The sequence below is a fragment of the Dipteris shenzhenensis genome, chromosome 5 (genome assembly GCF_047967505.1).
Source record: "Dipteris shenzhenensis isolate YYH24624 ecotype China chromosome 5, Dip_SZ_1.0, whole genome shotgun sequence".
NCBI lineage: Eukaryota > Viridiplantae > Streptophyta > Polypodiopsida > Gleicheniales > Dipteridaceae > Dipteris > Dipteris shenzhenensis.
The window spans coordinates 6,055,244-6,072,900 of NC_141600.1; the positions used below are offsets into that span (position 1 = coordinate 6,055,244).

The 17,657-nt window shown below is 39.0% G+C and overlaps 1 protein-coding gene across 3 annotated transcripts; it reads left to right on the forward strand.

Moving 5' to 3' along the window:
* Positions 1–11,271: 11,271 nt before the first annotated feature.
* On the forward strand, positions 11,272–17,163 carry LOC147901552 (nuclear transcription factor Y subunit B-1-like). Of its 3 annotated transcripts, none has more exons than XM_087374608.1 (2): positions 11,272–12,112; positions 17,135–17,163. In XM_087374608.1, exons 1-2 carry the CDS (start codon positions 11,497–11,499, stop codon positions 17,146–17,148), a joined length of 630 nt encoding a protein of 209 aa, XP_087230734.1. In that variant the 5' UTR covers positions 11,272–11,496; the 3' UTR covers positions 17,149–17,163. The 3 variants fall into 3 exon arrangements, with proteins under 3 accessions (XP_087230734.1, XP_087230735.1, XP_087230733.1); XM_087374609.1 differs by having other exon boundaries at positions 17,124–17,159; XM_087374607.1 differs by lacking the exon at positions 17,135–17,163 and adding an exon at positions 12,311–12,963.
* Positions 17,164–17,657: the final 494 nt, after the last annotated feature.

The window sequence follows — 17,657 nt, forward strand, 5'->3', positions numbered from 1 at the left end:
GCCTTCACCCTAAAGTTTGTAGAGTAACCACCCTATGAACACCTTGGGAGATGCATGCCCAAGAAGCGATGCTCTCCAACCTGAGAAATGCCTAAACCCTAAACCCTAAACCCTAATGGCCTACAAAAAGTGAAAGGGGTGCATAGCTTAGATCAACTAGCTACAAAGAGGGCAACATTAGGTATGCTGGTGTCCCCTAAAACAAAGGAAAAATGGCTTGGGCGCACAATGTCAAAGATATCAACTAGAAGGGCCAACGTGGCTCCAATGGTTGAATGTAGAGTGGAAGCAATGCACGATCATCCCGATCCGAGAAGTCCGTGGGCTTCAACAGAATGCAAGAAAAGGAGAGATAGCCTAAGTGTGGAAGTCATTGCTAGAGTGATAATGTCTTGGTACAAAAATATGATATTTTCTCTAATTAGAAAGAACATTTGTAAAAAGCGGACAGGACATAGGGTGTTTGACGAGCACATCATACACATGCTTGATACAACACAGGTTAGTGGAGCCTAAACTAGCTCGATGGTTGTTTGTGATTGAGCTTTGGGATAGCTTACTTGTTTCATATCTAAACCAGACTTGGACTTAATGTAAATATCCTAAACCAACTCGATGGTTGGAACATCATGCAACCATGGTTGGTTTAGCTCAAACACCAGTTATGTGATTATCTTGAACCAACATGCTTGAATAAAAAATCGCAATAATATATTTCGCAATAGAATGAAAATATGTTGTTGTTGTCCTAAACCAGCTCGATGGTTGGGACATCATGCAATCATGGCTGGTTTAGCTGAAATACTAGTTATGTGATTGTCCTGAACCAGTGTGGTTGAGCAAAAATTAAAAGCAATGTATTTCACAACAAAATATCAATATATTATTATTTTACTAAACCAACTCGGTGGTTCAAACATCATGCAACCATGGCTGGTTCAGCTCAATCACCAGATATGTGATTGTCCTAAACCAACGTGGTTGAACATGCATTAGTTGTTGACCAGCCTGGTAGTTGAATAGGCATTAGTTGTTGATTAGCCTGGTACTTAAGTTTATGGATCAAAATCCTCACAAACAAGAAAACAAGAAAACAAGAGATAAACTTAAGTCTATGATTGATATAAACTTGAGATCAAAACAAGAAAACTTTATTGTTTTTGTAAGTGTGTGCATCATAGGGGATCATGACAATTATGAGAACATTGCAACTATGAAGACATGGGAGTGAGTTCAAGTTTTCCCTCTACGTTCAAATGGAGTGACAAACAACTTGCCATAGTTTGGGGAGGGTTTAGTCTCATTGTAAGGAAAAAATATTCCACTTATCTTGGAAAATGAAAAATGTATTTGATACTACGCTTCCTTAAGTAGATCCTAAACTAATCATTGCACTTGTTTTATAAATCACAAATGATAAATCCCATGCTTGTTTTTAGTATATCCCAAACAACCACCACGCTTGTTTTATTAAATCCCATAACTACTACACAAATCCACAAATCCTAAAAGAATGAATTGTATGTCATTCATCTTGTAATAATAGAACCAAATTACCGCACTAGTGGCAATTAATATCCTAGTGTGCAGCCAACCATCGTGCTGGCAACCACTTATCCTGCACTACCGTCATGCTATCCTAAAATTGTTGCAAAGTGCTATACTAAAATAGTCCCCTTTAGGGTGGTTATCTTTACTTGTCAGATTTCAGCCACCGGACTATTTAAGACATTAGAGTAGTCATATTTCATCACTTCATCCACCTTGTATATTAATCAATCGTGTATTAAATCAAGATCTAAGTGTACTTTGGTTGACTAAAATAAGATCAGTTAACAATTTACTTAGGCAGACTTGAGATAATTTATATATGCTCACAAAATATTATGGTCACATATCATTGACACTAAAAAACCAATTGTCTTTCTAGAGACATTTAAGTATTAACATGGAAGTAGGTTGACACAAAATCAAGTATTACGAGCACCATAGATCATGGATGATGGCAATCCGAGAAGTCCACAAGTCCAAGAATTGCCTGCAAGATGTTTACTAAAATAAAATACAATGACATTTTCTAGCTCAGGAAAATTCCAAACTCTCGACTATCTTATCAACCTCTCTATAGCAAGCATAAGTAGCTTTTTAGGCCAATCTCATGTACTATCGTAGACCTCATTACACACTCAGACCACCAACTATTTGCTTGAGTCTTCTGACTTGTAGGCCCATACTAACCCCTCCTTTCGCTTGAGGTCCTCTTCATCTTGGTCTTGGTACTCTATACAACTTCGTGCTGCCATCTTGCCCAAAGAAACCTACATCATGAGCTTGACAAGTACCTTAAATGAGTAGAAAAAACGATAGCCATGGAAATTTATATTCACCATCTTTGTCGACTCCAAGTCATACAGCCAATTGCAAAGCATGTCCTCCTTGTAGCTATTATCCTCCCTCTTCTCCGGGTTTGGTTCCGTGCAGAGGTCGTCAAACAGTGTTCTCAGATATAGAACATGAGCATTCCAAGGTCTGCACTTAAATAGGGAGAGAGTTCATTAAGACCAGCCTTCTCATTCTTCTTTCATACGACCTGAGATGTCCACCTCTCATCATTCAGCTAAGGTGGGTAGTCTTCTCTGTCAACGTGTTGGAACTCTAGCAAAGATAATGTGCTAGCAATGACTTCCATACATGGAAGTTATAGAAATAATCACATATACATGGGGTGATGTCACAAGAATCTATGTCAACTCCTAAACAAATGAATTGTAAACAAATCCTAAATCCTAATAGAATGAATTGTATGATATTCATATTCAATTTGTAATAATAGAAGCAAACCACTGCGTGGGTGGCAGTTAATATCCTACAGTGTGTTGGAACTCTAGCAAAGATATGCAAAGATAATGTGCGTGCAATGAATTCCATACATGGAAGTTATAGAAAGAATCACAAATACATGGGGTGATGTCACAAGAATCTATGTGAACTCCTAAACGAATGAATTATGAATGAATCTTAAATCCCAAACAAATGAATTGTATGGCATTCATATTCATGTTGTAATAATAGAAGCAAAAGACCATGTTGGTGGCAGTTAATATCCTAGTGTGCAACCAACCACACCACAAATCATGTATTAGAGGGGTGGTCAACCCCTAAATAAGGCCCAAGTAATATATATCCAAGATTTACTCATATACATTTTGAATTGATTTTCACTCAAAACAAAAAAGTGATTTTGAGATTGAAGTCAAAACAAAAAAAGACGAGTGAAAACAAAAAAACAAAGTAGCTGAAGCTCCAAGAGATCAAGTGTGCCATCCGTGGATGATTTTTTCCTCTTAGTTTTGTTAATAAGTGAAACTTTTATATTGGAGTCAAAAGTTTGTATGACCTAATTAAAATAAAGGATTGAAACTTTAATATTGGAGTCAAAAGTTTGTACGACCTAATAAAAAAAAGGATTAAAATGTTTGCCAAGATTTGAAACTTTTATGGAAAAAAATTAAAGTTTACGAGGATTTACAACTTTTTCTTCAAATTTCAAAAGAAAATATATAAATTTGTAATATGTTCTATTGATATTATGAAACTTAAAAAACTAGCTTGATAAACTTTTGCTAGGATTTAAAATTAATATATAAGTATAGCTTCAATAAAAACATCCCTTGTGCCATTTTTGAAGAACTTTATATTCACGCAAGGCTTTTAGAATAGTGGCATGACATAGAGCATAGTGGGAGCCTTCAGCAACGTCCTTCACAAACTGTGGGTCCTTATAATATTGAGGACCTTCCCATAGAGAGAGAGAGAGAGAGAGAGAGAGAGAGAGAGAGTATATTACTACTGCAAAAACCTATGTATACTCAAAGAACTTATTTACACAAGTTCCCATTTGTACCAAGATCATCTCTTTAAGTATTGACTTCCTTAATGATGTCAAGTATCCATCTTGCATTATTATCCATACCAAGTCTATAATCTCTAAGATTTTATCTTCTTCATCTTATTTTTCAAGCTTGTCCATAGTTCGTTAATTACCTTATAGAGAATGTCTTTGTTTCAAATTTCTTTTGCAATCTCTTCTAACATTGGTTTTTCCTTAACTACGATTGTGATCTCAGCCCTCTTGCATAAAGTTTTGACGATAAAGGCATGAATAAGGTACACGTAGTCATTGGTCCTTTTCAAAGGATGTATTTAGATTTTGGATGCTACGGGAGGAAAAACAAAGCAATGGCAAAATTGAACTACACAAAATTATGCTAAAATAGCCAAGGCGTCCTCTTCGCTTACAATTCACCCACAGGCAGGAACATATGTTAAGATATCTATGGATACTTGAGATTTGATGAAAGATTTGAATCCTTGGAATTTTAGCACACTGAACTGTACATGAAGGTCCTACATAATGTATTTGCATGTAATCTGTGTGTGCATTAAGAAGTTATAGCTTGTGTGGCCACTAAAACAATCCTTCTCTTCACCACCAGAATGCAGACCTCGGTAGTGGCACTCTACTAGATCCACGAATACACATTTGCATTTATAATTGAGACATTGACCTTGCAAGTTGACATGAAAACACACGTGCATTTACAATTGAATTGACCTTACAAGTAAAGGGAAAGAATAGTGGATGTATTAGTAGTCCTTAATAGATTTCTAGTCCTTTAAAGCAAAGGGGGAGAATATTTTTAGGATTTGTTAGGATAAGCTAATTTCAATGGTTGTGTTTTCAAGAAATTATACTATTTTTATGGATTAGCACTGAAATTTACAAAAACTGTTATTTAGGAAATATGCTTTTTTTGCAAGATCATCTAGTTTGATGAAAGGCACATAAGTTTTGCCTTCAACATGAATGTATTCTAGTGTACAAGTGTATCTACTGTGTTCTAGTTTCATAAAGTAACAACATGTGATGTAACCACAAAGTACAAAGGGGCCTTGAAGGTATTTGTAAGTAATGTTCACGTAATGCTTTTACCATTTTGTACATGTGCAGACTTTAAAGTCTTACATTTATGTTCCATGTACTATAAAATTTAATGTTATGCATTGGAATATGAAACCATTGCAAACTACTAATGCAAGTTTTAAGAACTTGGAAATAAAATTTAGAAGAATTTGACTGTAGTGTTTTTGTTTTTATTAAGAATAGAAAGATTTCTTAGTGTGTAATTTGAAGATCTTCTACTAAAAACACATTGCTTTGGCAACACTCTACTACCTCACAACATAGATGACTGTATAATTGTAGGGTATTTTGAGGCTTTTGTGGAAGTAGACTGCTATTGTCTACCAAAGTAGGATCCTCTTTGTAAGTAGCTTGAAACACACTATTGGATATATTTCACATTTACAAAGTGCGAAATGCTTTCATAGCTCTTAATAAGGCCTTGTCTTTGTGGGAAAATGATGCTACCAAAACAACCTATTCTTTGCAAAGGGATTCAGACACACTTTTACAATACTTTAATACACCTATAAAGCATGGAACAATAATTGAAGGTGATGGTAAGTCCCCAAGGTAGTAGAGTGGTGCCAACTCATCCCGCTCTCTGTTGAAGTCTTCAAACACATCATTGACTATATTTTACATCCATAAAGCACAAAGAGCTTTTAAAGATCCTTGTAAGGTATGTTAGTACTTTATGAAAGAATAGTTCTACTACAATTTCTTTTGTAGTAGGCCTCAATCATGCTAATGGCTATACTTTAAACACCAAAGCATAGACCACCCTTGAAGTTGTTTATTATGATCCTATGTGCTTTGTGGAGGTAGAGAAATATCTAGCCTGTAGTTTCTCTCATCACAAGGTTAAAAGCATCATATGGATCATAATTTTAAAATTTTCACTTAAAATCAAGCTTGTAGTTCATTTTAATGTTTGTGCCTTACATTTACAAATTGTCGAGCACTTTTTGATGTACTTGATTTCTCTCAACAGTTTCAAAGGTAAATACCTAACTATGAAATTATTTCTTACCCTCTTGCCTTTAAACAACCAAGCTTTCATTTCAAGTCAAAGCATGATAAAATCATGCTTTGTTTTGTGTATTGTAAGTCATTTGATGTAAAGGTTTAGAATATATCTTGAGATTTTTTAACTTGTGACTCTAATGTTAGTGGTTTGATATTTTATTTTTGAATGATTAAGCTTACTTGGGCCATTTCTAGTCAAAGGCGTGCCCCTTCAAGTCTTTAGATTTACTTCATCCACAGTCCTAGTTTATGCTTCATTCAATCAACAATATGCTAAAGACATGCCTTTGGCACTTAAGCATCATCTTTTGAAGTCTTTCTTTATCCCAAGTAAGAAAGAATGTTATTTCCAATTGCTTGTTAGTATTGTTTTCATTTCCTTATGTTAGGTTTATGCACCTGCATTCTATTTTTTATGTCCTCCACTATTGTGCCGTTGTGCTTTGTTTTGTATTTCAAGGCACTGAGCAAAAAGAAGGGAGAAAACTAGAGTCACTATTTTCCTAGGTTTCAAGATATTAGTTTGTCGTTTGTGCTTCATTTCTATTTAGAACCCCTTTTCACAGCTATTTTTTACAAAATTTTAGGACACAGCAAAGGTCCTATTTTTTACAGAATTTTATTGTTTTCCTATTATCCTATCCAATCTTATATGTGGCCATTTGCGGCCACAAATGAAAATGGTCATTTTTGGGTCACAAGAAAGGTCCTTTTAGTGTTCTCATATTTTCCTATCCAATCTTATATGTGGCCATAAGTTTTGTTTTATTTTCTTTGTTTTAATAGATTTTTTGAGTTAATAAATTATTGGCCATAACTTATGTATGATTTCAAAATATGGCTAAGTTGAAATAAATGTAATGTATTTCTCTTTGGACAATGCAAAAGATATAAAAGAGTTGGCTAGTTTCTGTAACAAGATTATTTTCACACCTATACACCAATGGTTGTTTTCTATCAACATTGGATTTAGAACTAGAAGATCGATATAAAAATGCCAATCGAACTTGGTTTAAAAGTATAATGGACGATGGGTTTTCAAAACAGTGTGAATCTCATCTTGAAGCGAGAATTTGTTGTGTGGATCTACTCATCAAGGACTACTTCTTTCGTGAAGCTTCCTTGTCACACATAATTTCTATCCTCTAGAATCACTAGAGAAAATTTGAGGCCACATCATCGAGACTTTTGATTCGAATGCCTTTAGATATAGGGTTGAAGCAAGGATCGACAACCAAGGATGTGATTATAGCCCACAAAGGAAAATTAGCATCATCATGCTCTTGGGTAGAAACTACAAATGCAATCAAGGTCATAAAACCTATCCTATACATGGTAAAAGCCGTAAACACAAAGCATCCCCACCTTGGCAAGGTATACATGGCTTCATGGTCAATTGAAGAGAGACTTGTTGCACGGATGAGGCATGATGGACATTTTAATACTCGAGAATATAGATACTACAATACTAGAGAATATGGACATTTTAATACTATAGAACATAGATACTACAATACTAGAGAATATGGACATTTAATACTAGAGAATATAGATACTGCAATGCTATTTTGATAGCGGTGGGACAATGCACACAAACCTTTACACATTGTAGCCATGTTTTATGCCGAATGGTGGAATATGTGACTAGATTTCTTGCTAGAAATCATTGGCAAATGTCATAAGGTTGTATAAGGCTACTTGTTGACCCGATGGTCTTTGCAAATGCAAGAATGAATTGACAAATTATACATGATTTAGAGTAGTAATGCATATTTCAACTCTTGAATGCAACAAAGTTTATTACAATGTTGCGAGCATTGGCATCCACAATCGAACGACTAAGTTATGAAACAAATTTAGACAACATGATGTTATGACATGCACTAAGACCTTGCCATGTGAGAGCATTGCTCAATAGCAAAGTTCTATGCCTAATGGTTGGTCAAAGTGCAATGCTTCCTTTTGTAGGAGTTTGCATTGCTTCAGTGGATGTACATCTTATATGCTCTAGTAATACATTATATGCATAAGCATGTTTAATGCTTGCTCACATGTAATGCTTCCTTTTGAATGAGTTTGCATTGCTTTAGTGGTTGTAAATCTTGTGGTTTTTGTGTTTAGTGCTTACTTATGTACAATGCTTCTTTTTGTGCAACCTAAGTGAATTGTGCTAAACTGATTTAACATGTTCAATGTTTGCTTAGTTATGTGGATTTGAAATTTATATGCTCATCTTTGTCCTTAACAAAGATGGAAAGTGCATGCTAGTGGGGTTCACCTAGCCTAGCATTAGCACACTGTGGTGTAGTGACATGTGTCAAACACATGCATGGATGCGGTTGTAACTACCTAATTTATCTGAATATAGTGGCGTTTGTCTCCGTTGATGAGCGGCGGCATTCTCAACATTCAACCCTTTTGTCTCTCTTGTCTTTTTGAGTATTTCACATCCAGTGGAGACACGGCTTACAGAACAGAGGGTGGATCAACATAGGATGGAAGAACAATCCCGCATATGATTCCACAAGAATCCATGTACGCCCTGATGAATCAACTTTCGCAAACAAATCAAGCCTTGATGTCCATGCTTGCCTCTTTTCATGCATCGAATTCCTCAACTCCTTCAAAAGACAACAAAGTGTGCCCGAAGTCTTTTCACGGCCTACCTATCGAAGATGTGTCGGTTTGTATTGTCCATTTCGAAAACATTTCAGATTATCACTCTTGGTCTGATGAATGACCTCCTCGATCAGTTAGGTTCATCCACCTATTTTATGAGTCTGGACTTGGCCACAGGATACTGGTAGATCCCAATCAACCCTGATGATGCAAAGAAGACAACTTTTTACACGCTAGCATGTCTATACCAGTTCAAGGTCATGCCATTTGGCCTCTCCGATGCACCAAGCACATTTCAAAGGATGGTAAATACAAAATTTCATGATCTCATCAGTCAGAAGGTCCTCACAGTTTATCTTGATGACATCCCCATCCATATGGCAACCTGGGAAGAACATCTCCTCATTTTGGAAGAAGTGCTTCATCGACTGCAAAAGTTTAAATCTAAAATTCTAGTTGAAAAAATGCAAGTGGGCTTGTACATCAGTTAAGTTCATCGGATTCATTATATTTGTAGTAATAGCATGCATACAAATGGACCCGGCTAAAGTACAAGCAATTTTCAACTATCCAGCGCCTCATACAACCCACAGCTATAAAGGTTTTTGGGAATACTAAATTTTGCTACCCGATTCCTTCCTGATATTCAAAGATTACAGCTGAATTACGACATTTTTTGAATAAGAATGCCAAATTCAAGTGGTCCCAAGTGCATGGAAGCCTATAACAAACTAAAAGTTCTGCTATCAACCACCGCCATCCTCAAATATCTAGATTTTGATCAACCTTTCTTTAGGACCTAGTCTCATGATAAGGGAATGATAGATCTAACCTTGATGACAAATCCTTGAGCTAAGGTGATTTATGCTTGCTCTGAACCGACACATCTAATGATGGGTTGGGCGCAGTGTCGTTGCAAGCCGACTCAGGTGATCTACAACCCATTGCTTTCATCAATAGAGCCCTCACATCTGCATAAAAAAAGTACTCAACGACCGGAAAGGAGCTCCTTGCCATTGTTTAGGCATTTTTCGAACTTCATCCGTACCTACATGGTACCAAAGTGACAGTGCAGATCGACCATCAACCACTTGTTCCATTGCTGTGGAAAAACATCCTCCGGACAAACTCATGTATTGGATCCATCCTTGCTCTTCAAGATTACCGGTCCACATTGCAATTCACTCCAGGTAAATAAAACTGTCTCACTGATGCATTATCCCGCAGTCCCACTATTTAACAGGTGCAACAACATATTCCAATAAATCTCAATTTAACTTTGTCCAATAGTCCAACACCTGACCCACCACCATTCCACATTCCTTCAGATGCCCAACCAATTGACTTGTCATCTTTCCCACCTGACCACCAACAAGACCCCGTCGTTCAACAAATCATCACGAACCTTCGTAGTACTGCACCGCACCCTGACCAAAATGATTCCAAATAATTAACAATCTACTATACTTCATCTCTCAAAGTTGCGATCCTTGTTTGTACGTTCCACAAGCCCTCACGTTCTATCTCGCAAGCTATTTTCACTCACACCTGTTGTTTGGACACTTAATCAGTAGTATTGGCCCAACATGCGTACAATATCACAGATCAGCTACGTGCCTGTTACGTTTGCCAAGCCACAAAACGTCCCACTCAAGACCACCAAACCTTTTACAAAACATTCAAGTTTCAAAACCGTTCGAGCTTGTCTTTTGGGATGTCATCGGCCCTTTTCCACAGTCACTTATAGGGAACAAATACATAATTATTCTAACAAAATACTTGACACGTTGGTGTGAAACTGCAGTAGTACCTAATATATCTGCCAATACAATTGCATAATTTTTAATCGACAATGTAATCTCGCGACGACACGCGTGCCCGATCTTATCAAGGATCGAATTTCAAGTCTCAAGTTATGGAGATTCTCTCACAGTGTCTCGACGTCGAATTAATGTTTGCAAGTGCCTATCATCATCAGACCATCGGCCTCACCGAGTGACTCAACAAAACAATTAAGCAGATGATATGTGCTTACATCAATCCAACACATGACAATTGGGATCAGATTTTTCCATATGTCCTTCACGCATACCGAACGACAGTGCAAGCGTCCACAAGGACGAGCCCGTTTCAGCTCTTTATGGCCGCGATCCTCAGTTTCCCCCTCAGTTTTGGCATAAAGTGATACATGTGCAATTTAAAGATGTTGCAGATTGGTATCAACATCTTCAACAGGTTCAACCGCTACTCCGTTTAGCAATACTTCATAATCTTCAGATTGCTCAATCAAGACATAAGAAGAACTACAACCAGGGACGTGTAGATTTTTTATACAACGAAGGGGACCTAGTATCTGTCTACTACCCGATGCGTAAGAAAGATCTGGCAGAGAGTTTCATGCATTGCTGGATTGGACCGTACAAGGTGCTCAACAGTCTTCACCGTCTGGCGAATGGATCTCAGACCTACGCTCATGCGTGTCGTATGAAACCGTATATACGGTTGTCAAGTTGAGGGGAAGGTGTGGTGTAGTGACACGTGTCAGATGCGCACATGGACCAAACTATCTGAATGTAGTGGCGTTTGTCTCCGTTGACGACAAGCTGCGGCATTCTCAGCCATCAACCCTTTTGTCTCTCGTCTTTCTAAATATTTCACAATATCACCGCCCCTGTGACTAAGGGTCAAGATATTTGGTAAACTAGTGAGGCGTCTACACGTGTAGGCAAGATATTTAGTCTTTCTGTATTGCAGAGTACACGTGGTCTTTCGCTGCACGCCATAGTTGCTGAGGCCTGAGAGCAAAGTTGCTGAGAGACGACTCTCTGTTCTCTGACACTTGGTCGTCTCCAGATCCTCAATCTCTTCCAAATTGTCTCTATCCTATGGCGGACAGGTACGGTGCTCCCGGTAGCCCCGGTAGTAGCATTCATTCCGATGAGTCTGGAGGTCAACTAGGTGGGCATGACCCATCGCTCAGAGAGCAGGATCGTCTGTTGCCGATTGCGAATGTGGGCAGAATTATGAAGAAGGCCTTACCTGCAAATGCTAAGATTTCCAAAGATGCCAAAGAGACGGTCCAAGAGTGCGTCTCTGAATTTATCAGTTTCATTACTGGCGAAGCGTCCGATAAGTGCCAGAGAGAGAAACGGAAGACAATCAACGGGGATGATCTTTTGTGGGCAATGAGTACCCTCGGATTTGAAGAATATGTTGAACCCTTGAAAATTTACCTAACGAAGTACAGGGAGATTGAGGGTGAAAAGGCGACGATGGCAAAACAGGGTGATCAGTTGGGCGTAAAAGAGGGTGCCATCACTTATGCTAACACTAGTGGTGTCAATGCCATTATGAATGGTGTGCATGGGATGCCAGCCTCCATGCATTATCACATGCTTCAACAGCCTTATGGACAGGGACCGGGGCTGATCTACGGACAACAGCAGATGGTCGCACCTTACCAGATGTCTCTGCAGCACAGTCCTGGTAGCAGCAACAATGGTGTGCAACCCAGGCCTCCTTGATTGTTTTTTGGTTCCTGTGGGGATTATAAAGCGACCAGACACCTTGAAAAGAACCTGGCATTTAGACTTTGTCTGGGCTTAAACAATTATTCCACATTTCTCTGGATGAAAATGTCTTCGGATCCATGTTGTAAATTGTTGTAACTAAGTTTTGGTGTCCCATGTTGCAAAGCAGGTTACAAACACTAGTTTGATCCAATACAGCTCAACAATATGCTGCTAGGTTGCTTATAGTGTCTGCATGTATTGTACTACTTTGATTAATCATCTACGTCTTCGTGAAAAACTCAGTCTGATATCATAGCTTGGCGATGTGGAGTTCCACGTTCCACGGGTACATTACCCCCGTTTCATGGGCATCAGCCTTTGCGGCTGCCTGGTTCGGTGGTGTATGGCAATACAGTTGAGGTTATTTCACGCTATCCTGAAATGCGACAGAAATATATTCCATTCATGTTAAGCCAGAGAGTTGGAGGTTTCGGATCCTTTTTATCCATCACCGCACCTGGGTGAGGAAGGGCTGGTTACAAATAGCTATCAGTCTTTTGAATTTATCACACGATTGTTGTAGAAACGTCTTTAATGTTTGTCAGGAAAAGTGAAGTTTCGGAAATTGCCATTACCACAGCTGCACATAACCGTCAATGGCAAAGTTCTTTCTGTAAGTCACAATTGGGTAATGCCTTTGCAAGTAAGAGCACAGTTTTGAAGCCTGCCTCATTCTGTTAAAAACGACGGTATCCTTTCCCTCAATACCTTGGTTCAACACCAGTCTGCGGATATAAGTGAGTGTTATTCCTTCTTCAAACTCTCTGTGGATTGAGAAGTAACGAACCCCTAACTTTGCTGTGGCTATTTCTAAAAAACTCCATTGCTACTAGTTCGATGTTCCAATCATGGAGCCCCTCGGACAGCTGTTTCTCCAGGAATTTGCTAGGCCAACGACAAAGATCCTAGGACGACCTTTGCTCTGATGCTGGATAAATCAGTGAGTCCTTTGCAATTTATGCCTTCATGTACTCAACATCATCACTCTAGACGATTTGGCATCTCCTTGATATTCATAGACTAGATAAAATTTCCAATTGCTTCCTAATTGCTAAGGTATAGCCTCAGTTCTAGGTATTAATAATGTGTCGAATAATAATTTGGCCTTTATATACATAAATGCACGTATGCATGCATATCTACATACAGGAAAATATACATGTATGTATATGTGTGTGTGACATGTGTGCATGCTTGCGTGCATGTGTAGAAATAGAGATGATGATAATGATTTTGTTAACATGCTCTGGAGGCCAAATACAACCTATGGGACCACTATTAGGATGGCAAGAATAGGGACCTGACTAACATAAACCTATCATTTCAATCTCTTATGCAACTGGCTCTCATGTACCCAAACAATTTTGAATTTTTGCATTGCATTGCATTGCACTACACTATATGATATGAAGACACTTTCTTTTTATTCCATAGACAATCTAAAATTGTGTGCATATTGCATTATTGTAGGAGATCCTACTTTGTGACATTTACCCCTTTCATTGGACGTTTGTTGGTGGATAGATAACAAGCTCATTTGCAAACATGAGAGGCAACTTTATTAGACCCGGGAATTTTTCAGATTCTCTCTTTACAACCGTTATAGCAAGTCTTTAAATCTCTTAGTCTCGATAGCTGCTCCTTCACTATAGACTGCCCATTTCCCTTGTTTTCTGGCCTCTTTGACTTTGGCTAATTTGTCGCATCTCTGCTTTAGTCGAGTTGGTGTGATATTCCCTTCAATTGATTTCTGAAAGTGCATCAATGTCCCACTCCATACCTGATATTCCCTTTTATAGATCCTCGAAATTTTCTTGAATTGTCTCCTGTAATGACCATCCCTTTGGCAATCCACCAATCTGAATTGAGAGAGAGAGAGATAGAGAGAAGGGGGGGGGGGGGGAGGGGGCACATACACATGCCCATGTAGATTCATGCATGCATATCTACATACAGGAAAATATACATGTATGTATATGTGTGTGTGACATGTGTGCATGCTTGCATGCATGTGTAGAGAGAGATGATGATAATGATTTTGTTAACATCCTCTGGAGGCCAAATACAACATATGGGACCGCTATTAGGATGGCAAAGAATAGGGAGCTGACTAACATAAACCTATCATTTCAATCTCTTAAGCAACGTGCTCTCATGTACCCAAACAATTGTGAATTTTTGCATTGCATTGCACTACACTATTTGATATGAAGACCTTTCTTTTTATTCCATAGACAATCTAAAATTGTGTGCATATTGCATTATTGTAGGAGATCCTACTTTGTGACATTTACCCCCTTCATTGGACGTTTGTTGGATAGATGACAAGCTCATTCGCAAACATGAGAGGCGACTTTATTAGACTCGAGAATTTTTCAGATTGTCTCTTTACAACCGTTATAGTAAGTCTTTAAATCTCTTAGTCTTGATGGCTCTTCCTTCACTATAGACTGCCCATTTTCCTTGTTTTCTGGCCTCTTTGACTTTGGCTAATTTGTCGCGTCTCTGCTTTAGCCGAGTTGGTGTGATATTCCCTTCAATTGATTTCTGAAAGTGCATCAATGTCCCACTCCATACCTGATATTCCCTTCTATAGATCCTCAAAATTTTCTTGAGTTGTCTCCTGTAGTGACCATCCCTTTGGCAATCCACCAATCTGAATTGAGAGAGAGAGAGAGAAAAGTAGAAGTAGAAGTAGAATTTTATTATCGTCCTCGGGGGGCCAAAAAATGACCCATGGGACCTAATTCTCAGTACAAAAATCTCCTCCGCTGTGGAGGGGTCAAGAATTTTCAAGTTCTCGATGGTACAAAAAAAGACGAGTGACAAAAGATCCCAACAGCAGTGGAGAGAATTAATGAGATCTGAGTGGTGTCTGCCAGTATCTGTTGATAGTCGTCTCTGATGTGTGCATATTGGGGGCAGTGTAGGGCTTTATGTGCCTCTGTCTCTACTGTCTGCGAATCACAGAATCTGCAAACTCTGACCTGTCGCGGCAGATTTAGCCAAGCTCCTGTCTCTATTGCCAAGGTATGTGACCGTGTGCGGAATCTGGCAATATTATTGCGATAGAGAAGAGGTATGGGAGTACTGATGTATGGCTGAGCAGGGGCATCTGGTGTCATGAAAGATGGCCAGCATAAAGGATTTATTTGATCTAGCTTGGTCCTCTTTTCTGCTGTCAACCATTGGGTTTGTAGAGTGCATAGTAGGGACAACTGGAATTCTTGCATCTTGACCTTTTCAAGGGACATAGTCAGGTATGATTCCACTTTCCATCTGCTGAACCATTTCCTTATATCTGTTCCCCATCCTGTGCATATGATCTTGCTTTTATGATTCTTCTGAAGTTTCATACTAGCAGTCCATGCTCTATGTGGCCACAGGAGACCTCGCGGGTCTATGGAACAAAATGCACACCAAAATCATCAACATCAGTTAGAGACTGAGAGTCTATGGGGGAGTATAGCAGCTCAGCCCCAAATTATTATAGCATAACTACATTCAAGTACTATATTAAGGGTGGTCTGAATTACATTAGTTTAAGACTGAGAGTCTTTGGGTTTAGGTTTGAAATCTCTAATGAGTGCTTGCCCGTCTCGATAAACCGCCCATTTACCTTCTGTCCTTGCCTCTTTCACTGTGATAAGTTCATTTGCCCTTTGTTTGAGTTGGGTCGGAGTGAGCTCTTGAGAGAGAGAGAGAGAGAGAGAGAGAGAGAGAGAGAGAGAGAGGCACATACACATGCCCATGTAGATTCATGCAAACTGAATGTGGGGGAAGGGGAAAAAGGAAAAGGTGGGAGGAGGAGGAGCGGGGGGGGGGGGGGGGTTCTGGGGTAGGCAGGTAAGTAATAAATTGATTTTTTTGAAATATGTGAGTACTCAAGTTGAAATCTGGATCAATTTTCCTTGAAAAGGTTACCCTTATTGCAAGGGTCCTCGTGGATCCCCTCCCATAACCTTTTCTTAAATTCTTATTGCAATGGTTGCCCGCGAAAGCTCCGCTTCTGCTCCTGTGGGTTGCCTTGGCGTGCTGCATGCCTGTGGCTGCCCCTAACTTCTGTGCATGCCTGTTGCATACTGTTCTCCTTCTGTACTTGCAGCCTCACGTCCTGCATCAGCAGCACACTGATCTCTGTCTTGCTTGGCTGTGCTCAATTTATCGAATTGAAGCCTCCATGGAAGGCAAGTTAGTACCCCTCTGTTTACAAAGGCTGCTAAATGACACACTTTGATGAACTCATGTGGCTGTGGCTGCCCCTAACTTCTGTGCATGCCTGTTGCATACTGTTCTCCTTCTGTACTTGCAGCCTCACGTCCTGCATCAGCAGCACACTGATCTCTGTCTTGCTTGGCTGTGCTCAATTTATCGAATTGAAGCCTCCATGGAAGGCAAGTTAGTACCCCTCTGTTTACAAAGGCTGCTAAATGACACACTTTGATGAACTCAGAGAGGGCTTCTTTGGGAGGAACACGCCAATCTGGATTTGTGAAAATGTTTAGGCCATTTGTAATCTACAAAGATTATTTGGACAAATAATTTCACAAATTGGGTATGTACGTTTGCCTTGCATGCAAGGTGGAAAATCAGCCTTAGAAAGGTGAGCAGCGGCAGTCCTATGTCTTCAAGGTATATTGGAAAAAAATCTTTACCACAGCTTGTAGTAAGCTAGCGCTGGTTTTTTGAGTTTTAAGCTTTCACAAACTGTATGGAATATTCCCATCAAGTTTTTGGAATAAGTGGTCCATAACAAGTGTCAAATAGAATAATGAGAGCTATACATAAGAGTTTTTGTAAAGGTAGGTTGATGGCATTCTAGGTTAATGATCAATTTTATCTTTTCAAGTTGGAATTCCAAGAAAGGAAAGGATCAATGTTAAAGCATGCCCTAGTTATTGTGCCATGAAATGATCTAATTTGGGTTTGGTAATGCTCAGAATGAAATCAGGGGTTGTCAAATAAATGAAAGCGAGAGCAGGGGAGGGATACCTCTTCATCAGAGTATCTGTTACCTATGGCTTTGGAAGCATGGGTGCACTCATGGAAAAAACAAATTTGGATTGATTCTTATGACTAACATTGCATGAAATGCAAAGAAGATGCATCTGTCGCCTTGATGCATCTTGCTCAAAATGCAAAAAAGATACATCTATCAGCCTTGATGCATCTGTCACCTTGGTCTAAATTTTAAGCATAAGATTATTAAATTCTGGCTTTATTTGGTCTTGCATGCTACCAGCCTACTGTGTTCTCAGCTCTCTCTCATGTGGTTTGTCGCCTTTATAGTTGACTCTGACTAGGTTTTATATTTCATCCGTTTGCACTCGGTCTTCTAAAGAGTTTTGACTTCAGTAGAGTTAATGTCCTTCAGCCTGCAGGTGCTCTACCCATGCCTTCCACCACACAATTAAGTGGATCAATCATTTTCCTGCAAGTTTTGTAGCATATAGCTGCAATGAAGGAGGCAGGGG